The 25926-nt window shown below is 38.0% G+C and overlaps 2 protein-coding genes across 5 annotated transcripts in view; both read left to right on the top strand.

Annotated features, from left to right (window-relative positions):
- Positions 1 to 1228: 1228 nt before the first annotated feature.
- Positions 1229 to 9176, top strand: LOC123503716 (ER lumen protein-retaining receptor 2-like). The gene is made up of 6 exons (XM_045253702.1): positions 1229 to 1445; positions 3488 to 3588; positions 4872 to 5030; positions 5581 to 5727; positions 6781 to 6886; positions 7458 to 9176. The coding sequence occupies exons 1-6, from the start codon at positions 1355 to 1357 to the stop codon at positions 7490 to 7492; spliced, it is 639 nt and encodes a 212-aa protein (XP_045109637.1). The 5' UTR covers positions 1229 to 1354; the 3' UTR covers positions 7493 to 9176.
- A 2507-nt stretch (positions 9177 to 11683) lies between these two features.
- Positions 11684 to 25926, top strand: part of LOC123503714 (transcription elongation regulator 1-like) — a 33493-nt gene continuing 19250 nt past the window's right edge. Inside the window, exons 1-13 of one of the 4 annotated variants that reach the window (XM_045253697.1) lie at positions 11684 to 11870; positions 13198 to 13504; positions 15145 to 15297; positions 16696 to 16806; positions 17479 to 17634; positions 17771 to 18122; positions 20471 to 20856; positions 20997 to 21276; positions 21521 to 21696; positions 21843 to 21976; positions 22196 to 22388; positions 22851 to 22991; positions 23210 to 23310. In XM_045253697.1, coding sequence (XP_045109632.1) covers positions 11743 to 11870; positions 13198 to 13504; positions 15145 to 15297; positions 16696 to 16806; positions 17479 to 17634; positions 17771 to 18122; positions 20471 to 20856; positions 20997 to 21276; positions 21521 to 21696; positions 21843 to 21976; positions 22196 to 22388; positions 22851 to 22991; positions 23210 to 23310 — 2618 coding nt within the window. In that variant the 5' untranslated portion in view covers positions 11684 to 11742. The remainder of the gene's footprint in view (positions 11871 to 13197; positions 13505 to 15144; positions 15298 to 16695; positions 16807 to 17478; positions 17635 to 17770; positions 18123 to 20470; positions 20857 to 20996; positions 21277 to 21520; positions 21697 to 21842; positions 21977 to 22195; positions 22389 to 22850; positions 22992 to 23209; positions 23311 to 25926) is intronic. The other 3 variants (XM_045253696.1, XM_045253700.1, XM_045253698.1) reach the window with 3 other exon arrangements.

Consider the following 25926-nt stretch of genomic DNA (forward strand, 5'->3'; position numbering starts at 1 on the left):
ATATGTATGATCTAGTAATTCAATTTTTTTTTAATAGTAATATGATTTTTCTCTTTACATCCAGTCAAATCATTCAAATTTACTCTTATAGTGGATGCAATGTTAACAGTTTAAGGATTCATGAAGTGGTGTGGAAAGGAGTGGATCTTATTACTGGCATCCACCACCACCACCACCACCACAAGTACTATATGAGTACACGTGTTTTTCTCATCACCGTTCTAGCGGGTTCTCTCAGCCTACAAGGATGTATGAGTTGGAACCACGGTACTGGAATGTGTGGCTATGAATACGCCAGAGGTTGTTGTTTTTCTGTTTAGTTTTCCGTGTAATGGCTGTTAAGTAAAGCCTAAGCTGACGTGTTAGAGGGTCTTTCATTTGAATAACTTAAGTACACCTAGACTCGTTTTCTGAGATTTCTTCATTTTCGTGTTTTGTGTATTATTAGTGTAGGTTGATTAGATGGATTATATCACAAGATTTTTGCAAGAATACATATACAAAAGCGTTCCCATTGCAATTCAATATGGTGCTGTTGGCTTCAAGATTGTGACGCCATGTAGTCTCCATATTGGCACGGTCTTCCCCCATGTCAACTCCAGCTGTCTCGCACTCGTGAAGTTCTCGAGCATCTGGCATTACAAAATATGATAAACTATTTCACAATCCTTATGCATATTGCTTTTTGGTTTACTTTCTTTGGTTTCTTTATCGTTATACATATATCTTCCAGTCATAATAACATGGGGTAATGTGTGTAATTTCCCCATCTTGTTGATATCTAAAACACTTTTTTTTTTTTTTGCATGCTACAGCAGAGAGGGCGATAACCTCTCAGTACAATCAGTTGATGCACTGCAGTTTTCAGTATTTGTTTAATTTTAAATCTACAGTGAGACTTATTTATCAAGAACACACAAGGGAAAAAAAATAAAAGGAAAAAAAGTCTTTCAACTTCGCCATCCTGACTCAAATGGATGAATAGATAGGCGCTGGTCAATCCTATGTTATTTTAATGACCTGTGGTTATAATATACTTAAAGAAATACTACATATAAATCATATTAACAAAACAAAGTATGTACAACAAATAGCAATTATCAACCCACCTGCCTCACACACACACACACACACACACGAAAAGAAACAAATACATACATTTAACGAACGCCAGCTTACGATGGACACTTAGAAAATTACCAAAATATATTAAATAATCTCATTGATATATAGAGTGAACAGCAAATGTGTCATCCCACAACAGACACACGTACACACAAACACACACACGGGCAGGGAGACACGGCCACGTCACTAGCACAGCCAGGCGCACCACCACACCGCTGCCTTCACCATGAACATTTTTAGGCTTGCAGGGGACATTTCCCACCTCCTGGCCATCATCATCCTGCTCCTTAAGATATGGACGAGCAGGTCATGTGCAGGTATGAGGATATGACATGTAATTGTGTGTATATGAAGGAATAAATGTGTTCGCCCGGTTTGTTTACAATGTTGGGCCGCCACCTGACCCTTGACAGCCCAGCCTCCTTGCTCATGTTCCCCTCCCACGGCCCAAAGAACGATGTTTCACTCTTTTATACAGTCATTAGTCCAAAGCGATGAATACTGTAGTCCTGTGATCATTATTTCCGTCGTAGTGTATGAAATATGCACTACCCATGGCTGATTCTCCGTGGCCTGACTTGCCGACACTCGGACAAAGCATTGGTCATGATTGTTTGTTATCTACTGCTGTTTGGTTCACTGCAGGCCACATAGGTATAGCTGCCCCCTTGACTTAGGTCTCTGAAGCACTTATTTTGAATGATGGTGTGGTGGACTAAGTGGAAATGAAACTCAGAATGGTTTGACAGATGAAGGGTGGTGATGGGTATGTTGTAGCTAAACAGAGTGCGATATATTATGAGGTAAATATGATAGGTGGCAGTGTTGATTAAATTCTTAGTACAAAGAGTGGATCAAAAGTGGACATTAGTAACTGACTGACTGGAGCTTGTGACTGGTCAGATATAGACATAAATGGCACTCTGACATCAATATTCCATATCTGTGTAACACACTGCAGCCATTTCCTCTGTGTTTTGTGTTTTCTTTAGTATCAAGTCTTCCAATCTGCTAAGAATGCTTTGGTTGTCAGGTTTTGTTAGGTTTTTCTGTGAATTTCTTAATCTTAAACTGCAAAACATGTAGAATGCTTATCTCGTGACTACGTACACTAATGCAAACAGTGAATCTTATTAACAAACAATAGTGTAAAAATAGAAATTGTTCCACTAGGTGCCGCAACAGCTTAGGTCATATGGCACTGCTTGAGTTAACGGGAGAACACTATATCTCCCAGCAGGCAACTAGGTTTTGGCAAGAGTTCAAACCCAGGCTGCCTAGGCTGGAGGCCCAAACATGAGCCGCCTTAATCAACTACGTCACCCACCCCCCAAACAATAGTGTAATTCCATTGTTTTATTTGGTTTTACTGGCTTCATATAATGTTTAACACATAGATTAAGCTTTCTGAATGTTTTGGCATCATTTGAAGATTTTGAATCCTTACATCACCTGTCAGACATCAGCAGTAGCATCAGTGAAAATATTTAAGAGTAGTGACAACTCTAAACAGCCCTGTCCATCACATACCATACTAATATTGACACACAGGTACTCCTACCTTCCACACACCATATGGGATTGGAACAGGCTTCCTCACCTTATTTTAGATAGTGGCATAACAGACTTGTTCACCATACATTCACTCAGTCATTTATCATAAAAACACCTAAGTGCAAACACACACTTAATTCATTTTCCTTCATTGCACACTCAGCTCCCTCTTCTTAGTGAACAGTTAACTCAATATGTGTTATGCACCATCTCTTGCCCAACACATCAAATACCATATTTGGATTCGGATTCAAATCACAGGACTATCACAGTCTCTTACAAATATGTTGATAGAAAGACAAATTCGTCAAGCCACTGCAGGAATTGTAAATGAGCCAGCTTGTAGCCAGCTCTTGTCTATCAACCTCCTACATATAAACTACATAGATACACCAGTGCAATTGTGGGTGTTAGCTGCAGGTCAGTTACTAAGCTGGTATCTTTGTGAGTGTTGGCTGTGGTAGAAAGGCAGCAGTCCTATCTTACTTGAGTTCTGTCACTTGCTAATATCACTGAGCAGTGGCAGTGGTCCAGTCCTACTGCATTTCAGACCTCCCTGAGGCTTGTTGCAGCCAATCCCTATGTTAAGGGTTTAATCTCTTACTTTATAGTGTGATCTGGAGACAAACTGATGCCTGCGTCAGACACGATTCACTTAAGAATAATGCACATTATTGGCGATCCAACAGATCAACATAGCTATGATCCAAAAACCATTACGTATAGTCTCATAATCATAGTTTCCCAAAATATTTTGATTGCATTTAAGTTATAATTTCATTATAATGTTTTGTCTTGTTTTCAGGCATATCCGGAAAATCTCAAGTCATGTTTGCAATCACTTACACTGCCCGTTATCTGGACCTCTTGACAAATTTCATATCACTTTACAATTCGACAATGAAGGTATGTGTGTATCAAGTTTAAAGTTAAGTATCTCTTGTGTCTTATGTGAACATCATATCCATCCATTTCCTTTACCTTTTTCAAAATCTTGCATACTATAATTTGATCTTCCCCTTCTATACTCTTGGATTAAGATTATCTGTCTCAGCAATCTTTCCTTAGTCTATAAATCTCTTGGGCTTGGCATGATTTTCATGCTGCTCTTTGTATCCTTTCTGTCTTTCATATATTTTTTCATATCCTTTGGTGACGTTAGATAATTTTGTATTCAGATGTTGTGACAGATCTTTGTATCATCTCAGTTGAATGCTGGTTTTTTTTTTTTTTTTTTTTTTTTTTTCGTGATGCTTGATCATGGGTGCTAGTATTTACCTATTTATACATACGACCAACTGTAAAGTTTTCAGTGTTTGCATGATTGTTTAATTCAGAAGCTGGGCAGCATTGTGTCGTGGTACAGAGTTGTTGTCTCAAAACATTATATTGTGATTTATCTATTGATTTACCATGGTTTTATTCCTTAATTTTTTGTTATTATTTTATTTTGATATTTCTTTATACTTAGTTACATGAGTTTATACAACTAACATCATCATTTTATAAAGTCATCTGATGTACCAAGCTCTTTCTTTTTTAGTGACTTTAATATGACACAAAACATAAACACACATTTTGCCTCACCTCTGCAGAGGTTAATACTTTGCTATAAAAGTGTAGAGCAATTTTTGTTCTGTTTTCTTTCTATGGAAAAATGTTCATGGTTTCTTGCAGTCTTGTTTCCTAGAAGAAAAAAAACTATCATACTTTGTTATCAATTGAGAAATGAAGAAATCTTTGTTCCAGGAATACAGATGGTATGGAATAAACACAATGCATAATATACCTTTAATTCTACTATTAAAGTGTTTAGGTCATATATATATGTTTAGAAAATACTTTAGCTATTTTTATATTTCTTTTATATTTCAGTAGTTCATGATATAAAATCCAAAAATATACAATATTCAATAAACCAACCTTTCTGTTTAAATTGTGATATCTGGTGAATCTGGTAACACCACTAGAGTTATTGATCTCTTCTATTAAGAATGTGCTTTTTAGTATTGGCTAAATGAAATATATTATCTGATCTACCTTCCCTCCTGATTGAAATCTAACTGGTATAGAATTTGAAAGTAGGTATAGCTGTACTATTTTCATTGGGTTTGGTATGCAGAAGGTCATGTAAAACAGAAAGGTACTTACCCGACTAAACATTGGTAACATGGTGAATTTTTTTTCAGGTCATTTTCCTTGCTGCCTCTTACGCAACGTTGTACCTGATCTACATGCGCTTCAAAGCCACCTATGACCACAACCATGATACTTTCCGTGTGGAGTTCCTGCTTATCCCTACCGTTATCCTGTCTGTTCTCATCAACCACGACTTTTCTCCATTAGAGGTACATACATTTAATCATCATCATAGATAAGTAAAAATGATTTTTATTTTTTTGTACAGTACACTTAATAGTTTATCAATTAACATTTGTAATGGTTTTTGTATTCTTGTTTTGTAATTTGTTTGTTCACAAAATTAGAATTTGCAAAAAAAAAGAGAAAAAAACATTACAGAAAGATGAATCAACAAGTGTACTTTTGAACTTCAGCCACATTATTGCTAGAAAACTTTTTTTTTTTTTTTTTTTTTTAAGGAAGTCATAAATCTGTATACTTTTAAAACAAACTTTTATTTGAATTTATAACAGATTTATTAGAAAAATTATTTGAATTTACAACTGATTTATTAGAAAAATTAAACAAGTTGTAGTGTGTTGGAAGAAGGGTCAGGAAATTTTTTTTTTATGCTTTGGGGAGTCATTGGTCAAGGTAATACAGATAAGCACAAGTACGAGTCAACTCTTAATGCTTCTTAATGTAAAATTTCCATTTACTAGCTAAAATACATAAGATAAATTGTACTTTAGATAAACAGATTTCCTTTTCCCATAGATCCTGTGGACATTCAGTATTTACCTTGAGTCAGTTGCAATCCTGCCCCAGCTGTTCATGGTATCCAAGACTGGAGAAGCAGAGAGTATAACATCACATTACTTATTTGCTCTGGGATCGTACCGAGCCCTCTACATTGTCAACTGGGTAAGTCTTGAAACCTTTCTTAGAAATAGTTTATCTATTCATAAATGTCATAGTATCAGTCTTTATTGTAACTTGAGTAAAGCATTTGTAGTGAATTTGTGTTAGTTTGGAGTCAGTCTTTGCAGTTATTATTTAGCAATGATTTCTGGTTCTGCACACATTAATTTGATCTTTGTAACATGTTTTCAATGCAGTATAATCTCTACTTTGTTCAGTGCTTTGGGCATCCACTTCATAACAGTTGATGGCAATTTCATCTCAAGTGAACAGTGAACCAATGATATATAGGGATCTCTTTTTTTATTACTTGGTTGCCAAATGAACCTTTCAGGGATACAGTCACCACACATTATATTGGCACACTGAAGTTGATAGGTGAGATTTATTGTGTCTAAGGTAGAAGCTGAAGGTGAATGTTAGATAAAGAAATGTGGCAATTTTTTAAAAGAAGTGGCTTTATATGCCATAAAGCCCATTTAAACAATGTCACTTTGATTTTGCTACTGTACATTTGCAGTGATTCAAATATCACTATTCAGACATGGCTGTGCAGCCAAACATGTGTTGAAGAGGCAAAGTGTTTTTGTGCTCAGCCAAGCTGATGGCACAACCACATTTGCATGGAAACTAATGGATGAGATACAACTTACAGTGTAGCCAAATATGTGAGAACCATCACTGTATAAATGGAGGCAGAAAATATCTCATATTTGTGTCCACACAGGTGGTCAGCTGATCACTCTAGTATTGTTCAAGTTTTCCAAAATTTAGAACCAGACCAAAGTGCATTGTACATGTCTTTTTTTTCTCCTTTGTTTTTATTTATTTATTATTTTTTCAGGCTGGTACCTATCTGTAAATGAAGCAGTCTTGAGAAATTTTACAACCTGAGCTATATTGATCTCCACCTTAGATTGAAGTACCACTTCTCTATTTTAACCAGTATTGTCATATCAGTGGAGAAGTATCATTGCATTTCATCAGACAAATTATAAATTGATTTCATGAAGTGAAAATTATATTTCAAAGTTATGAGAAACTTTTTTTATACAGGTTTACAGGTATTATGCTGAAGGATTTTATGATCTGATTGCTATTGTGGCTGGAGTTGTTCAGACAGTCCTCTACTGTGACTTCTTCTACTTGTATATCACTAAAGGTGAGAAAACCTTTAAAACTTCTTCACTATCTTCATTCACCAGCACAGTAGTACTACATGTTATTTCAGTATGTGGCACATTACTTTGTACTATATAGTGTTAGTGTTAAAAGTTTGTTCCTTCTAGAAAAATTATAACATGCATAATAGCTAATATTACTAATATTGATATTATGTTAAAACAGTTCCTATTGTAACATTAAGCAGTCTAGCTTTGTAAGACATATTCAACAAGGAACATTTTTATGGATAGTCTTGCAGTTAAATTTAGAGTGCCATAACAGAAATACCTATGTTTGTAAGTAAGATTGTGAAGCAGAACCAAGTCAAATTCAGTCATGCTCTTTTCATCTGTGTAAGTAGAAAAATCTTGTATTATATACACTATTATGGAATAATTTGATAATGGATTGGTACTGTATTTCCCTATAAATGTGAATTCAATAATGGGACCAAAAATGATAGGTTTCTTCATATTTTTTCAAGAAAGAATATTAGATCTACCAGTAAGAAAGTGCTGATAAGGAAATCACATGATTAAGGTTTCAATATTTTATTTTCCCTTTTGCAGTCCTGCAAGGAAAGAAGCTTCAATTACCAGCCTAAGACAGAGGTGTTCGTCAGTGTTACTGCCTCACTTCAACCTACTGTAGGAGCCACCAACACTCTTGCCACATCACTCACTGTTTCATCTGGCTTGCCCATCTGTTGGCTGGAATAGTTTAGTGCTGATATTTAGTTTTTTCTTCTTATTGATAAGCTACCTATATTTATCATTTTCATATAAATTAACCATAATTTTGATAGGGATGTCAGTTTTGCAGTGTTACAAGGAGGGTAATGTCTGCTTTATTTTGCCAATCTTAACGAGAGGCTGCACCGTTTCATTGATATTTAAGTTGTGATTGGTAGGAATACATCATTTTGAGAAAACAAAAATGAAAAGAGAAACATATATATATCAAGGTTGTGACTTGAAAAAGTGTTAAATCTGGCTTTGAAGAACCTTATGTGGGAGAACCTGCAAGGTAGAGGTAGTGACGTGGCTGGTGGCTGGCTCAACTCGCACAAGCGCTGAATTCAGTGAACACCTCTCTCTCGATATAAAGAACTGACAGCATCACATACAAAACCTTTTTTTAACTGAAGTTTTAGAAGCATTTGAATAAGTACCAGATGTGTATGTCAGATGTAAAATGCAAGTGACATGATACTTATGCTTACAAAGGATTATGGAAAATGGTGTTTTAAATGGAAATTATTTTCATACAGTCAGTCTCTTTCAAGTGAGTGTGGCTTTAAGAAGTTCTTTGCTGTGGTAAAGTTACAGTACTACAGAACAAGTCTTTGGTTACTGCTGGATATTGTTTTTTGAAGATAGTCTTGAGTTCATGCCATGACATTAGAAATTTCCATCTAGAGACATTGGCCTTCATAAATCCTGTTATTAAGGATGAAGGACTTTTCCAGGATGCTATTGTGGTAACTAAATGTCTTGTTTTCATGGCTTTTATTTACATGCTAAATAATGGAAACCATTCTTGCATGTATTGTGTGGATGTTCTTTATATTACTTTGTTAGTGCTTTACTTGATAAGTAAGGAAACCAATGAAGAAAGGGAAAATATTGTCATTTCAAACACAGGATATTTTTTCTACCAAATGACACTGCCAGTCATAGTTAAATGCAATAAGGTATTTACTTCATTAGATGTTAAGGATGAAAATTTTGAACAATAGATATGATGTAGCGATATTGTCCCTTAGACTTATTGCTTTCCTGTTCTGTCTAGTATGTAACAAAAGTTGCAGTCAGCAAATTCAAACACTGTGGTCATTAAAATTTGTACCATATATATAGACTTTCTCTTCGTTTTATTTTTCTCAATAGTTATAATTTCTATTGGAGTTTATGTGAAGAACTTGTTACAAAAATCTTCATGTAACTTGAGGTACAAGAAAACTTCCATGTTTTCCATGATTTTGTATCTTGCAAATTCTGATGGTCGTAGATTTAATTAGTCATTTTGCTGGGCATTACATAATACTGTGCAAAGAAAAAAGTAATGTAGATATACAAAAAGATAATTTAGCTTGTATCACTCAAATGGCTCCAAACAATTCATTATGGAATGCCTGGTTTTGCAGTTAACAGTGGCTTTGAATGAAACATACCTGGAAGAGCTGATGTTATTTTTGTCTGCTGTTAGCGGACACTTTTCTGGAATATGTAAAATAAAACAAAATCTCAACTAAATTTGAAATATAAAAAGAGGAAATGGCATGTGGTTATCTTTGTTTCTTTTGCCTTTGGCCTCGTAAGAATCCATTCATCCTTTGTCATATTGTGTAGTGCCACTTTTTGTCCACATTGCCAGTGTTGCATTGTCTTGCTAATACCCAGAGTGCTTGGTGATACCCAGATATGATTCTTGGAACCATTGCTGGTCCACCATGTAAATAATGGGGAGTGGGCTGAGTGTGTATTATTTGGCTAGGGTGTCAGTGTATTGTAAACATTTATGTTGTATTTTTTTTTTTTTTTATGCATCTTTAGCATTTAGCTAATGCCTAGATACTACCTGCAATGGGTTCACATTTATGCTGACAAGCAAGAAAATGCATATCAGATTGCTGACCTTGTTCAGTAAAAATTCTACAACTTAAGTAAGATTTGCACTTATCGATGTTAACTGCAACATTCAAATTAATATGAAAGATAGGGCTACTGCTTACATAAATGCAAGGTTGTTTCAATAACTATGTACCTGCACATCACTATCCTAATTCATATGACATATCAATAGTGAAGCACAATGCAAACATAGTAATATAGAGTGTGAAGCTGTGACAAGCAGCCACCTTATGTTGAGATACAATTTCCTTTGTGGGAGGACTCCACAAGGACCGATCCTACCACTTGTCACTATTTATGATGTGTTGGTGATCATGATGCTCTCTTGGCAGGCTGCTGACCCTTTTGACCACATCACACTGGAGTCTTGAATGCACTGCATGCAGGACCTGCAGTCATACCAGCATGATTATCAGACTTTTAGAAGCAAGTTAAAAGGTGACTAACGAGAAGGTGCTATGCATATACAGTATATCTGAATTGGGATGATAGGTAGATGTAAGTGGGAGTTTAGAATAGTAACTGCTAGTACAGTACCTGTACTGCTTTTCTCTCTCTCTCTCTCTCTCTCTCTCTCTCTCTCTCTCTCTCTATATATATATATATATATATATATATATATATATATATATATATATATATATACACTTCTGAAATAGATTTATTAAGCAACATACATAGCTGTCAAAGGTCTTTTCATTTAAGGTTTGCACTTGGAGATGCCATTATTATTTTTTATGCACCTTTTTTTAAAATTTTTACTATATTATTTATTTGTTTATTTATTTGAGAGAGAGAGAGAGAGAGAGAGATGATAACTGTACTACTGGTATAAGAAAACTTATCTAATGAACCAAATTATAATGTATCTTTTGAACTGAAAAGCAGACCTGCAGGTGGAGTTCTGGTGCAGTATGATGGTCCACCAGACTGTCTCATTTTATCTCTATCTATATTTAGTGAGTCCATTCTTTATTATTACAGTAAGCTAGGCAAAATAAATTATCCACATACAAATGCGAGAGAGAGAGAGAAAAAAAAAAAAAGTTGGGATATTTCCACCTTACAGATGAAATATACTAGTATAGAAGTGTCAAAGAGTAGTAACATCAATAGTAATAGTATGGCAGCAAAATGTTGTGTGCAGTCTAATCTGCCTTCTTTTTATTATTTGCCCACAAGTAACATAACCTACATTTTATGCTTAATAAATGTATGTCATAAACGCCACTCTGCAGAATATCAGCGTGAATTGATTATATTAAGCATAACGTAATTCACACTGCAGTATGGCATTGTACCAGTACACAGTGATGTGTTGGAAGGCATGGCCAGTGACAAGAAGGCCGTTCACGTTCAGGCACCTTCACTTGCCCTGTGCCATAATGCCTCACGGCGACGGAAGCGCCTTTATTGTCCCACGCTTATTGTAAGCAAAAATCGTTTGAAAACATTTATGTTACACAATTTCAATAACGGTTTTCATCCATGAATAACTCTTTACGTAGGTAATTAATATGGCCTCGAAAATTTATTGAAAACAATACCAACACGTTAGCATTTTATCATCCGGGTAACATATTTCTATCGCCGATCATATCTTTCACTCCGCCTATTTCGGTTGTCGATTCCCCTGCTAGCATTGAAAACTTTTAACCCGGAGTAGTTGTAAGACTTGTATGCTCCCAAGAGGGTTCAGAAAAATAATGTATACAAAAATGTTTATATTCTACGGTAGCTAAGCAGTTTACGAGCCTACGAGGATTGAAGAAGACTCCTGTAGATAATCGTTGCCGTAAGATCATCGTCTTCAGTCCCACTGTTAAGAAAGAAAAATCCACTTAAACACACACACACACACACACACTCACACATACAAAGACGATTATTTACACAATACTTACTCTATTCTTTATATTAATTGAATTTTGACAAGATTTTGTTGTACCAACATAGCCGCGCATGCGCAAACAAAACCCATAGTATTGCCAATTCTGGTAAATATCTTTTCAAAACTACTTGTCAGGACTGACATGCTTTAGAAAATTATATCTAATATATAAACATCAAATAAATATTATTATGTATTCATGCTGTATCTAAACACAATTCCTACACAGGACAATAAATTGATGTTGCATCTCATGCAGCGGGGTGGAGGGCGCCGAGTGGTCACAGTGGGCGCCGCCTCGAGGACGCCATCAGGCATTAGCTCGCAGAGATGTCCGAAGAAATTGACGGGCCCGATAAAATTAATTCCGCCCCTGGGGAAGGTGGAAATGCTGACGTGGACAATGATGGAGGGTCGGGGCCACCTATGTCTATGCGAGGAGGACGAGGGGGTTTCAGGTGAGACAGGGGCAAGAGCTTTGGTAGTGGTTAGGCCCATCATTGTATTCCTTCCTCAAGGTTGTTGGCGAGGCGGTGTGTATTGACCCTGATGGTTGTGGTATGTGTTACGGGTGTGCAGCTGGCGAGGCGTGTTTGTGTGATGTGTAATGTGTGCGAATGTGTATGCGTGTGTGATAAGAGGACAAAGGGGAAGAGAAGCGGGGGTGGCATGAAGCAACCCTGTAACCACCGGCGTCTGCCTCACGCGTCCATGCTCTTTATTATCAGCTGAGAAATTTTTGTGAATTTGCATACGAAATCCTGAAACAAATTTAATTTGCGTTAAGATTATCAGGGAATTAAGAAGAAACGCGGCGTTATTTTCAATATATTTATCTATATGTATTTATTTATCTGCTCCTGCCCCCCCCTTCCCCTCCTGCAGCGTTGGGGAGTTGATGGGGGAAGCTGCAAGATTGGACATTTATGATAATGTCTAAGGGTGCTATTCCATATTTTGACACTGGAAAATTTCTTGCCTAATCTCACTTCACCTTACCAAACCTTACCTAGGGCATTTGCATTAACTTGCATCCTCCTTCAAAGTCACACATTTAACCCCCCATACATGTTATATTGTGCATGATATAGCTTCTCCATGAGGAGCTACTATTAGTAAGATTATCCATAAATATTTCTATATTTTTTACATTTTTATTTGATTTTGAAGATTCTTTTCCACAGCTTACCAAGAATTTATGATTTTGTTTTCCTTTATTACCAGTGGAACAGTTGCAGTTTTTAGTTCTTTCATGAGATAGTCTTATTTTAAGGAGTTTCAATCCTATATACTTTTGTTTTGGAAATGTACCTATTATAACACTACTTTTTTTGAAATTTTAATTGTTCTGTTCTTGAAGTGATTGTCAGTTGATCTTGATTAGGTTAGGCTAGGCTTGAGTAAGATAGATTTATTTTAGTTTGATGTAACTAGTAGCTATGGATATGGATACTAGCATGAAGATCAAGATGAAGACATGGTGACATTAACAAGAGCATTAGTAATTGGGTAGCTTCCTATTTATTTTTTGGTAGTTTGACTGTAATTTATCTGTATTTTAGCTCCAGGCACTATTTAGCAGAAAATATAAGGAATTGGGTCATGGTACATATATATTACCTTTCTTTAGAAAATTTCTTTCTTTAAAGAAATGTAACCTGTTTTCTTACAGAAATAGCAGATTCATTAAAAACATACCGTAACAAAACATATCATATGAAAGTATATTAATCTCTGAACTTGAGACGGGCCAGACAGTAAGAATTTACTGGATTTACTTTCCAGGGGCCGAGGAAGAGGTTTTGGTCCAATGGGACCCATGGGTCCAATGGGACCAATGGGGCCAATGGGGCCAAGAGGACCAGGGGGTCCTGGAGGGCCAGGAGGGCCAGGACCCGGAGGTCCAAGATTTAGGGGTCGAGGTGGACCAGGATTTCGTCCTCCACCTCCAGGATTCAGAGGCCCACCTCCATTTGGGCCACGGGGACCAAGGTTTGGCCCCCGAGGTCCCCCCCCACCCTTTGACCCTAACTGGGGACCAATGCCTCCCCCACCACCAGGCATGGGAGGACCTATGGGACCACCAGGCATGGTAAGTCACCATTCTTAACTAATCATTGTCCCTTTGCCTGCCTGTAAATAATTGTATTAAACTCCATCCCAACACTTATATTAACTTATCTTTTATTTACTTATTTGTTTTTAGATTTTGAATTTAAAATAAAGTTGAGTAATTTGTGAAAACACAACCAGCAGGCTGAGAAATGCCTATGGTTTTCTCCCTAGTTCCATGCCTGTGGCATCATCTGACCAGGACACTTGAACACATTATGTTCAGTTATCTCTTTATATTTCTTAAGGTCTTTGTGAGCCCCACTGTACCATGTTCAAGCCACAAGCCATAAGTAAATAACACTTAGAGCATCAAAATACAGGGCTTCCTCAATGCACAAATTTATTTCAAGTTGATATAAGTTATTTAGTAATTTGTAACATCAAGTGGAAAGTACCCTTCTGCTGTGGCCCCAAATGTCCTTTCCTGTGTATTGGAAAGAGGAAAGACTTCCAAAACATGTAAGCAAGAGGAAAGAAGTAACCTAAGGAAAGATTTCAGTGCTCACAATAATTTTTTGCATTATCAAACTGCTGATTGTATAGGAACTTAGTATCCAGAAATCCACTGCCCTTTCAGAAGCAACTGTGTGATCCCCATTATTAACACTATCCTAACCATTAGCAAATTCCCCATTTGTCCACATCCATTAGCAAAAAGACTGGTCAGCATACACATTTATGTAGAGAGTGTAATACTGTATGCTGGAGACACATGCAGTGAAGAGCAGTATTTACAGGCTAAAGTATGTAGAAGTTAGTTTGTTAAAAGTGGATATGTAAAGGCATTACTGAATTACTTAACTTCAATATGGAACATCATAGAACTGAAGGTTAGGTTAAGTTGGTTGAGGTGGTGTAGGCAGAGAATGAAACAAGATGAAAATAAAAGTATATAGAAGAAAGCTGGAAATGAAATGGGCCAGGTAGACTTTAGAGATTTAGGACTGCAGAGGAACTGGAGACAGTTTAATATGGCAGCCTGGTATGGAGCCTTTTAAAATATAATAATGATAGGAAGTATATCAGGACAAGGACATTTCACTGGTGTTATCAAGTCACATACAGTGATGGGTTTTGCTATATAATCCTATACTTACAAATGAATTTACTCATAGGAGTCCAGAAACCAAATACTTGTAAATATTGAGGATGCTCTGCCCATTGTACTTGTGCAGCAGTTTGGCTTTAAATTTCTTTCAGTATTGAAAAAAAATGTAATCACAGCATAATTCTCAGCTGATTCTCCTCATAATTGGCAATAAAGGCTGTAAGGGATGTGGTCAGCCCAGCAAGTGAGTATAACTCGTCTTCTCCAGTGTTCATGCTGGTTCCCACAACCTTTCTCCCTGTACTGGATGCAGGCTCTAGGGAGAATGGATGTGGTACAGTGTGAGTGAGGATGTAGGGAACATGTGTGATGTGAGGGTGGTGGAGAAGCATTACTACGACTTTTGAATACGTTCTTTTCATTGTTCACCCTATTTACAATGGATTTCATGAAGAGCAGAGAGCTTTTTTCTTGTGCATCATCCTCTTCTTCTTCTTCCTACATCACAGTGGAGTGCTCTGCAGCTCTAGGTGGTGTAGAACGTGAAGAGCGATGATGTTTCTTTCTAGGCCTGCCTCGAGGCGGCCGTTGAGCTCAGCGAGGGAAACGTCACAGGCCTTCATAATCCTCTGATGATGATGATGATGACTCTGTTTGGTAATCCTGGTCTTCAGGATGTTCAGCAGACTCAGGGGAGTCAACCCAAGACAACTCAGTCTCAGGTTCGTAAGCCAATGCCAGCTCAGAAGCATCCTCAGAAGTCAGAGGAGGTTATCTGCACATCATGCTGACGTCATAGCTATGTGATAACTGAGGTACCTCTCCATGAGATACAGGAGCACGGCTCAGCTGAGTGTTGCCAGGACATAGGTCGAGAAATGCTTGAAGCAAGCCACTTGAACTACAAATGAGACAATAGGAATTACTTATTCTGGAGTAACTAAGTGATAACTGTGGCACCCCTCTGTGACATTCTGGAGCATGGTGTGACTAGAGTTCTGCCAGAAGATAGGTCGTGAAGTGATTGGAACTTGTAATTGTCAGTCTACAGGAATTGAACATGATGCCATAGGAATTTTTATTGAAAATGAATATGCAAGTCATCGTCGACACTGCGGTCTCACTCCGGATGGCTTTATACATCATTGACCCTCAACAAGTTGAAATGCCCCTCTGTACATTTTTTGAGCTTTGCTGCTAAGAGAACAGTAGTTGTAAATGCATAATGATTGAAAAGTATTGCTTCTCCAGCATCACGTAAAAGAAACGCTTTATTCCATATCTGTAATAGGTTTAGCTGCGATCTAGTGCTACATTGCTGGTTTTAACCTTATTTTGTGTAAATCTTGTATTTTAAAGTAATTGTCTTTAATTTGGGAGTCCACAAAATACCTTTGATGGGTCAAGAGCGGAGAGTTTAGTGACCAGTTTGCCATTCAGAAATTTTCTTAATCTTGTCAAGTGCAGACCTAAGTCAGAGAGTGCCTGCATGGTGTTCCCAAGCAGCCATCCTTCCAGTTATTAACCAGGATCAGCACTGATCTGTTGTGACTAGTTATCATTTTTATACCCTTTGTGCTGCATTTAATCTTAACCACTAAATAAAAAAAAAACTATAAAAAAAATGCATAATTTGCTAAAGAATTGGCTTGGTTGAAATTTTGGTGTAGTGTAGTTTGATGTTGTTCCTGGGAACTCCTCAGGGATTGCCATGACTGACAGTCTTCACTTGTACCTGTCTATGCACATCATCCTTGTACACCAGTCATCTCATTCTTCCATGCTCTCTTCCATATACTAAAACACATCTCCCATTTTACTGGGGAAATTATCCTCTCATACTTTAAGCATAATTTATTGTTTAATTGAAATTTTGTCTTAAAACTCAAGTTAACAATGTGTTTGACATAGAAAGTTATTTCTTGAATGTCAGGAGGAGGCATGCTGGAAGAAAATCAGATATTGAAATCTTCAGTGAGAATTGACATTGAAAAGAAATCCCTTAATGTTACTTGACATGTACAGGTTTTGTTTTAATAGAATCTCATTTACCCTTAAGTCTATGTACTATTGGGTTTGGATTTACACTTAAATTATTTTGCTGTTTTTTTTTTTTTCAGCCCCCAATGGGACCAATGGGACCGATGGGCCCAATGGGTCACCCTGGGCCATGGGGGCCTATGGGTCCACCTGGACCAGGTGGACCACCTAACCAACAACCCAACCAGAATGTAAGTTTCTTGCCTATCTATGTATTTGATAATGAAATAGCATGTGTATTTGTTTTACCCCAGTGCATATGCCCTTGGTTGGTAGATATTTAGAGAGCTAGCTTAAATCTTCTCTTTCACCTCCCTCATTTTTAGTATATCATATAATTTACATTTCTATTTTGTTTATTGATTAGTTGAACAACATCCAAACCAGTTAATAGATTAATGTTTATGAGTGTTTGGTTGAGGTTTGAGTGCTGGGAATTCTGATGGTGGAGTGGATTCTGAATCAGCTTGTGATAGTAGAGAACTGTTATGGCAAGTGATTCAGAGGAAGGATTGAGATAGTTCATAAAGGCTGTGTAATAGAAAGACATGGATGAAACTAAAGCAAAGTGATGAAGCATGTGAAAAGGGTAGATATTTGAAGATGAATGTGGTGTTGAATGTTGAATTGCTTATGAAGTGAAGATGGATTTTTATTATTAAAGACCACATGTTACTATGAATGGAAGAATAGATGTGAAGTTTAAAATGAAATAAATAGCAATTACTTGTAGATTGCTCAGAATAAATGCAAGAAAGTTGTATGAAAAGTCATAAACATACTGATTGCAAGTCTACTCTTATACCAATCTTGTATATATCAAGTTTTTTTTTTTGGCTTATTTACTTTGCTTTACATTTCAGCAACAGAATTCTTTAGGAGGCATGGACTTGAGTGGTGAGATCTGGGTGGAGACAAAGACAGGGGAAGGAAAGTCTTACTATTACAATGCTCGCACTAGAGAAACAACCTGGACCAAACCTGAAGGAGATGGTGTCAAGATCCTAACACAGCAAGAGGTAAGTGTGGAGAATATTATTGCCATAGATGTGCTTTCATTATCTGAAAGTCAACTGAAGAAGAAAGATGTTGAAAGATTTTCTAGGCACTTTTATGCATTTTTATTCAAATACTGTACTTGATCTTTCTGTCTAGGTTGAAGCCATGGCTCAGGCTGCAGGAGTAACACCTCCAAGTCAAGGAGGTGGAGCTGGTGGAGGAGGTGGAGGACCCCCAACCTCCAGTGGTAGTGGTGGCAACACTGGCAGCAATAACCAGGGCCCAGGAGGGGGAAGTGGCAGCGGTCCCCCCAACCAAGAGAATGGTGACAAAGACGATGGTGATGATGAAGGGTCTGGTTGGCAAGGACCCCAAGGGCAATGGGGACCACCTGGAGTGGGTATGGGTCCTCCACCTGGTGGACCTCCATTTGGAATGCCCCCTGGTGGTCCTTTTCCTGGAGGGCCAGGGGGACCTCCTCCATATGGTGTTCCACCTGGGCCACCTGGTAAGCTATAAAAAAAAAAAAAAAAAAAAAAAAAAAGTATTTGTTTGTCTAGATTTGACATTTGCTCTTAATAATCCTAACATAGGGAATGGTATTGATAGAAAACTATTGCAATTTTTTTTTTTCCTTGCAAGGAGAGATCTTACTAGAACTCTTATTATTCTCTTATTCTATTCCACTTTTCATCCTTTTCTTTGAAATAGTCTAGTACTCTTTATGTTCCCGTTTCACTGGAGATTGTCCTCGTGCATGCACTATATTTATCGTACTTGTTTATACTGCTTTGATTGTTAGCAATGTGGTTTTTTTTTTTTTTTTTTTTTTTTTTTTATCTTAGAATACTGTGATATTTTGTTTTCTAGAATGAGTCATTTGATTTAACAAACTAAGAAGAGATTTATAAATATTTAGACAGATGGGAGGCGGTAGCATAGTGGATAAGATGGCGAGCATGGGATTGGGCAGACATCCACACATAGATTTGAATCCCACCATGTACTGCCTTGGTACTTTGCCATTTGTTGAGTGGTTTAAAGTTACATACAGTCGGCGCCTCTCGACGTGATCGCGCACTAAACAATATACACATGATTTCGATTGAAAGAAATGGTCAAACTACGAGACAGAATGAAACATAAATTGTTGTGGATACTTATTAACTTACCTTTTATTTACTAATGGGGTATCCTTTTCGTTTTTTCACTTCCTTCAAACGACTAGGGAGAGAATCTGCTAGCTTCATCACCATTTCTCGTGGTATGCTGCTCCAAGCTTGACGAAGTGCTCTCTCTAATTTTGGCAGTTTGGAGGTGTCTTCGTTTCTGAGCTTTCCCTTCACGATAGCCCAGAGCTTCTCAATGGGTGATATGTCTGGACTGTTGGCCGGCCAGTCAGAAATGCACTCTACCTCACTTGCAGCAAGCCATTCCTTGACGGTGTGTGCGGTGTGGCATGGGGCGCCATCCTGCTGCAGCACCTCAGCACCAGTCGCTGCAAAACAGTCAGCCAGATGAATGTCTAAAAGACTGCGGTAAACGTCCTTGGTGACTGACTGGCCTTTAGGGAAGACATGCAGCTCAGCCACGTCCCCATATGAGAATGTACCCCATACCATAAGGGTGGGAGGGTGTTTAGTAGACTTGGCGGTAAACTTTGGATGGTATGGGTCTGATCCTTTCCGAAGCCACACTATCTTGCCTTTTGTGTCACTGACTCTGAATGCTGATTCATCAGTCCACAAGACTCTCCTCCACTCATCTACAGTCCATGTGCTGTATTTACGTGCAAATGCCAGCCTCTTTTTTCGTTGTGCCTTGGAAACAAAAGGCTTGTGAGCACGATATTTCTTAAATTCTAATTTTTTCTGGATATTTTTCTGTATCGTTCTTACACTGACTTCCTGGAGAAGTGCTGGATTCTGTTCCTTAATCTGTCGTGCTGTAAGGGTGGGATTTGCATCCAACTGGTGCTCTATGTGAGTCAGAGTTTTGTCACTAATCTTAGGTTGCCATCTCCCACCATGTTTGTGGTAGGGAATCTCACGCTCTCCAGACACCTTAAATTTTAACACGAGGCGGCAGACTGTCACTGGGTTCACACCTGTTTCAACACTAATTTCCTTGGTTTTTCGCTCTAATCTATAGGCCTTAATCACTTCCACAATATCATATTCACTTGTGTAAGCTTTGGACATTGCGGTAAACTTTCAGCAACACAATTTGCATTTGCAACACAGGGTCGCGGATGGGGTAGTGGTGGCGGCACGTAAAGAAGGTACGCGTCCTTATTAGTCAACCATATTCAAAACTAACCATTACTGTGGCCTAAAGTGACGGGTGTGAAGTCGATCAAGTTGCCATGTAGTCATTTTGCCCCCGGGTGGTTTCTCGAGGTGCTGCAGTGAAGAAATAACAAATACGCAAATTTGCCACGCGCTCGCAGCCACGATCACATCGAGAGGTGCCGACTGTACATGTCACCATGATAACAAGGTTCAAGGTGGTTACACCAAAGATGTGCTTGGGTGGTGATATGAGCCCTAATGTGGGTACCACTATGAATAAGATTGTCTGCACCGCTAATAGGTGGAAGCTTAACCGCTTCCAATACTCTTCAAATTACCTACAGGTGCTATAAGCCAAGAAAAAAAAATATATAAATAATAATAAAAGACATTTGTGACAAGGAATGGAAGCTTTGTAAGTGAATGATATGATAAGGATTATGAGAGAATAATTGGGATGAAGAATGTTGGAAGTGAGCATTATGTTTAATTGGTTATTTAACATAGTCTGACTGGTCTGTGAATATCCAATGTAGAATTTTTCATTGATATTTGATGTGTTCAGGTTTTGGACCTGGGCCTGGACCTGGATGGAATGGTTATCCTGGACATGGAATGCCTCCTGGGCCTCCTATGGGTCCTCCAGGCTGGGGAATGCCTCCTCCAGGGATGGGAAATATGTCCCAGGGTGCTCTTATGGGAGATCAGCAACAACAGCAACAACAGCAACAACAACAGCAACAACAGCAGCAGCAGCAGCAGCAACAACAGCAGCAACAGCAGCAGCAGCAGCAGCAGCAGCCCCCTCAACAGCAACAACAACCCCCACAGCAACAACAGCAACAACCACCACAGCAACAGCAGCAACAACCACCTCAACAGCAGCAGCAGCAGCAGCCACCGGGAGCCCAGCAGCAGCAGCATGAAGCAGAACCAATGTCAGGACCAGATGTGAGTAGTTTGTTTTAGCAGGCTGTTATTTAAGATTAGTCCAGTAGCCAATTTTTTCACTAGATCATTGGAATTTACAAGGGCTATTAAGTGTGAATGATTTGTATGAAATTGTGAGATGTGTATGTTTGATCCACCAGGGAAGCAGCAACACTCCTGGGATGAGCAGCAGTAATGGTGGTGTGAGTGACAGTACAGTGAGCACAGTGACCAGTGCTGTAGTGGTGGCAAGCAGCAGCACAGTGGTGACACAAGGAGCACCTTCATCTTCAATTGATGACTCTAATTTAGACCCAGAGTTGGTAGCTCAAGCTGCCTTTTGGACAGAGCACAAAGCTCCTAATGGGAAAAATTATTATTATAATTCAAAGACTCAAGAAAGTGTCTGGGACAAGCCTCAAGCTATGAAGGATTTAGAAGGTAGGTTAATCTTTCTCCATTTTTATATGTACTGTTGTATTACAGTAAAGTTTTAATATCAGAGTATTACAATATTGATATTAAAAGAGTATGCAGAAAAAAAAGTTGAACTAAAAAGATTATCTTGCTTTTACTTTTGTGTTCTGTAAAAAACTAAATTCATTTCCATTTTAAACATTATTGTGGAGTAACATATTTTCAAAATTTCCTGTTTCATCGCATAACACCTAAAAATTTTCTGCAGCTGCAAGATTAGCATTAGCTCAAGGCATCAGTCTGTCAGTAAACAGTGGACCAGGAGCTCCTGGCACTGAGGCTGAAAACTCCCAAGAGGGCAGCACCACCAAAGTAAATGGGGACGATTCTGCCTCATCTGATGACAAGCAACCTTCAATGGAGGTTGACAATGATGATTCAAAGGTATGATAATTATCTGTATACAATTTTGTTATAATGCTTCAAGGAAAAATTTAAAAAGCCCTCTAATAATTTTGAATTGGTTTAGGTCTTTATTAAGATGTATTTATAAGGTTAAGTAATATTGTATTTTGATACTCTTATTACAGGATGGTGAAATGGAGGAGCAGAAGGCTCAACAGGATCTCAGTCGTCCTGTCTCATCACAGCCGGTCTCCGGCACCCCTTGGTGTGTTGTGTGGACTGGTGATGGAAGAGTCTTCTTCTACAACCCAACAACAAAGTGAGTGTGTTCATGTTCTGTAGGATTATGCTAGATTACATTGCAGTCTGTGGCTTATGCAGACAAGAAACAAAACAAACCTAGTTTAAATTTTGCATCATGACAGATTTATTAGTCAGTAATCTTGCCTGATTCACACCTCAAATTTCTTTTAATGGGAGGTGATGTTATTGCATTACTTTCTTATATACTATTTAAAATATTGTGTTTTCCTTACAGAACATCAGTGTGGGAGAAACCTGCAGATTTAGTGGAACGTGCAGATGTTGAGAAAATGGTCACCACGCCCCCAGCTGAAGTTGTTGGTTTGAAGAACAAAGCTGAGGAACCCTCCAAGGATGAACCTCTCTCCAAAAAGCCAAGGACTGAGGCAACTATGACAATGACAAGTCCAGCCTCAACAGTTCTGAGTGTTAGTAGATATACTGATATTCTTGAGTCTTGTAGTACCCTTTGTGTACATCTTCTGTTTGAATCTCTGAATGATATAAGATACAAGATTCATTCTGACATGTGGCATCTGGTAGTCTTCAATGTTACTCGTGCAAAGTTTGTTTCAGTTTATTTTGATGAGTTATCTGATCTTTTTGTAGAACTTTCACTTTCAGATTTGATTTAACCAATAAATTTAATTTTGATAGCCACTATTTTCATCACAAATCTCTCTCTCTCTCTCTCTCTCTCTCTCTCTCTCTCTCTCTCTCTCTCTCTCTCTCTCTCTCTCTCTCTCTCTCTCTCTCTCTCTCTCTCTCTATATATATATATATATATATATATATATATATATATATATATATATATATATATATATATATATATACACACGAGCTGTGGAATCAGTTTTATGATAGAAAACAATATAAATCTGTTTCAGCATGTTAAGGAGGAGGTCAAGAGGATTGACATAGGAAAGGAAGCTGCTATAGAGGCTGAGGTAAAGGCAGCCCGAGAGCGTGCTATTGTTCCACTGGAGATTCGCATGAAGCAGTTCCGGGACCTCCTAGCAGAGAAAGGGGTTGGTTATATTGTCTTATTCTTTACATATTCAAGATAAAGTATGGCATCTGATTATATGGAAAATTTGCGTTAATCTGCAAATGGATGACTGACCTTATCTCACTATTATTTGAATGACAGTGGAGACTTCTAGTTCCTTTGTTGTCTCAAGCAATAATCTTTTTTGTCATGTTTTGTCTTATTTGATTGATGGATAAATTCTAAATTATTTTCTAGGTTTCTGCATTCAGTTCTTGGGAAAAGGAGCTGTCCAAGATAGTGTTTGATTCTCGCTATCTTTTGCTCACATCCCGTGAGAGAAAGCAGGTGTTCGAGAAGTAAGTGTGATTCATTTTCCTTTCTCTCCTCTCCTCCCCTCAATAGTGCAATTTTTGGGCCTTAGACTGTCTTGTTTCACATCATTGGGGAGCAGGTATTTTATTTAAATTACTTTTTAATAGATATGGTGAATTTCTCTTTATATATGTTACTCACATTTCATCCAGATGTTTGCAGAATTCTGTATAGAAGCTGGTTAATATTTCTGTATGATAGACAAATCTTGGTAATATGTAGTTATGTTACATTTCACTAGTCTAAATTTATTTATATAGATATACAACTGTTTATCCAAACTAAAGAATATGAACACCTCTAGATTTAGTGTTTTCCAAAGAAGATAGGCAAGTGCCATAAAAGAAAAATTCCAGAAAGCGCTTTATTGTTCCTGGGCGGATATTCATAAACGCACTAAAAGTACACTAATATTTTTTTAGTTTTACTGTCAGCTAAAAGTAATCGGTAAAAGTGTATACATAGAGATAAAAAAAAAATTTAGGGAACTTTTACCTAGAAGTAAAAGTAAAGTGGCTAAAAGTAAAAGTAAAATCTAAACCCGCTACATTTGCTACGCTTAGCGCTACAGTGCAACTTAAATTGCATATTTTCTCACTTAAATATCATAATGATACATAAAAAGGTACAAAATAATTTTAAAATATCTTTTTTAGCAAAAAAAAATTGGAAACATGCTTATTTTATGAGTTTAGTTTTGTACATAAGGTGAGTTTGGCCGCTTTGGCGAGATCTCATCCAATGGCTGTATACTCATCAAAACAAAAACAAAGCCACGTTGGAGGCAAGGAAAAGACAATGGAGTTTGAGGACAAGAAGAAGAGGGCTAGGAAGCCCAACTGGACAAGGGACCAATGTTATTTATTGGCGTCCCATGTGGAAGACAACGCTCACATCTTAAAAGACTGGGGCGCAAGTATGGTGTCAGGAGCCAGCACTTCATGGCGTAGGTACTGTCACCCAACAAGTGGCAATCGGGTGGCACGATACCTCTTTCGAAGAGTTGCTTCAGTCCAGACTCATTGAAGACTAGCATCATTGACAGAGCCAGGCCACTTTGCAACAATGTCAAGTATTCTGTAGTATGTTGCATAAAACACAACTTGTACATTGATGCTATGAAACCGTTTCCGGTTTACATATTCAGCTTCGTGTTCCCTTGGGGCTATAATTCTTATATGAGTGCCATCGACTACACCAACGACACCGAGAAACCCTGCAACTTGCATGAATTGTTCTTGTTTCTGCTGAAGATCCTGCTGGGTGAGGGGGAAATTGATGAACCTCCGGAAATTGTCTCGTTGTGCAAGGGCCTCAAGGGTCTAACTAACAGTTGGCTGTGATGTGTCGAAGTCATCGCTACTGCACAACTGCATCTTTCCTGTGGCCAAGTACCGTAAGGTGATGGCCACCTTCATCTCAGGAGAGAGGTCTTTGTTCCTAGCAGTTCGACTCCCTAATGCATCCCTCACAAGATTAGTTACATACAGTATGCCTGCATGGTCAAGTCGAAATCTTTCGATCAGTTGGGAGTCACTGTATTCCGTCAGGAAGTCTCTCCTCTCACGAAAAGTCTGGCGTTGTCGCTGGCGAAGTTGTTGTTGCGCCATCTTGGAGACTTAAAAATACTTTTAAGCTCACTAAAAGGACCCCTCACGACTATTAGCGCTTGGCTACCCGCTAAAAATCTTTTAGGCCTTAAAAGTGTTTATGAATTAAGTTAAGAAAAAATTTTAGGACTAAAAGTAAAATTAGTGGTTAAAAGTTTTTTTTAGCCTGCTAAAAGCATTTTAGACTCATATGAATACCGGTCCTGGGTGATATATAACTCATTTGAGATGTGTCAAGCTGTCCTCTACTGAAGAGAGCTGAGATAAGTTCTGAGGAATGCAGGGATTTACAGCTGTTATGAGATGCGTGTCAAGTCATTAACTCCTGAAAAGAATTTAGATGTGTCCCAAGCAATCTACAACTGTTTCAAGATGTGTATTGGATCCTTAAGTGCTGGAGGTGACACCATCCTCCGCTTAATTAGGTTGGTGCCAGCTTAATGTCAGCAGCCATTATAGTAATTTCTTCATGCCTTCATTACTTTCCTCATCTTTCCTGCTATACTTTGTATTGAAAAGATCTAAAAGGCCCATACACACCCCTATGGGCAGTAGTGAAAAGAAAAAGAGGAAATGTATGTATCTAACAATACTGTAAAAAAGTCAAGCTGCTGGAAAAATTTGACCTTGGTGTAAGTTTGGATTGTCTGTGTAACCCTTATAGCGCAGGTGTCAACAATAGTCGACAGCATTTTTTATCTAGTGCGCTGTCAGATTTGATTTGTTTGTAGTAAAGTATGTTAGGGATATTATTTTCTTTGAAACCATACCCTAACAGCACTCCCTTGACCACGAATATGCTAATATATGCCTTGCGCTATGTAAGAGAAGATGTCTGCTACATCTCCCACCTTTTCTCAGAGTCCCTTTCAATTTCAGCCACACGATTGTGGCCCTTTGACTTCTACACCCATCAAAGACCTCAGGAGGACCTTGAATGATACTGGAATTGAGAGTTTGATAACACAGTCAAAGCACCATCATGGATAA

The sequence above is a fragment of the Portunus trituberculatus genome, chromosome 14 (assembly GCF_017591435.1).
Source record: "Portunus trituberculatus isolate SZX2019 chromosome 14, ASM1759143v1, whole genome shotgun sequence".
NCBI classification, from domain to species: Eukaryota; Metazoa; Arthropoda; class Malacostraca; order Decapoda; family Portunidae; genus Portunus; species Portunus trituberculatus.

Coding starts and splice junctions, on each gene's coding strand:
- LOC123503716 (XM_045253702.1), top strand. CDS start 1,355: ATGAACATTTTTAGGCTTGCAGGGGACATTTCCCACCTCCTGGCCATC. Junction 1,446..3,487: donor GACGAGCAGGTCATGTGCAG/GTATGAGGATAT, acceptor TCTTGTTTTCAG/GCATATCCGGAAAATCTCAA. Junction 5,728..6,780: donor CCCTCTACATTGTCAACTGG/GTAAGTCTTGAA, acceptor TTTTTTATACAG/GTTTACAGGTATTATGCTGA.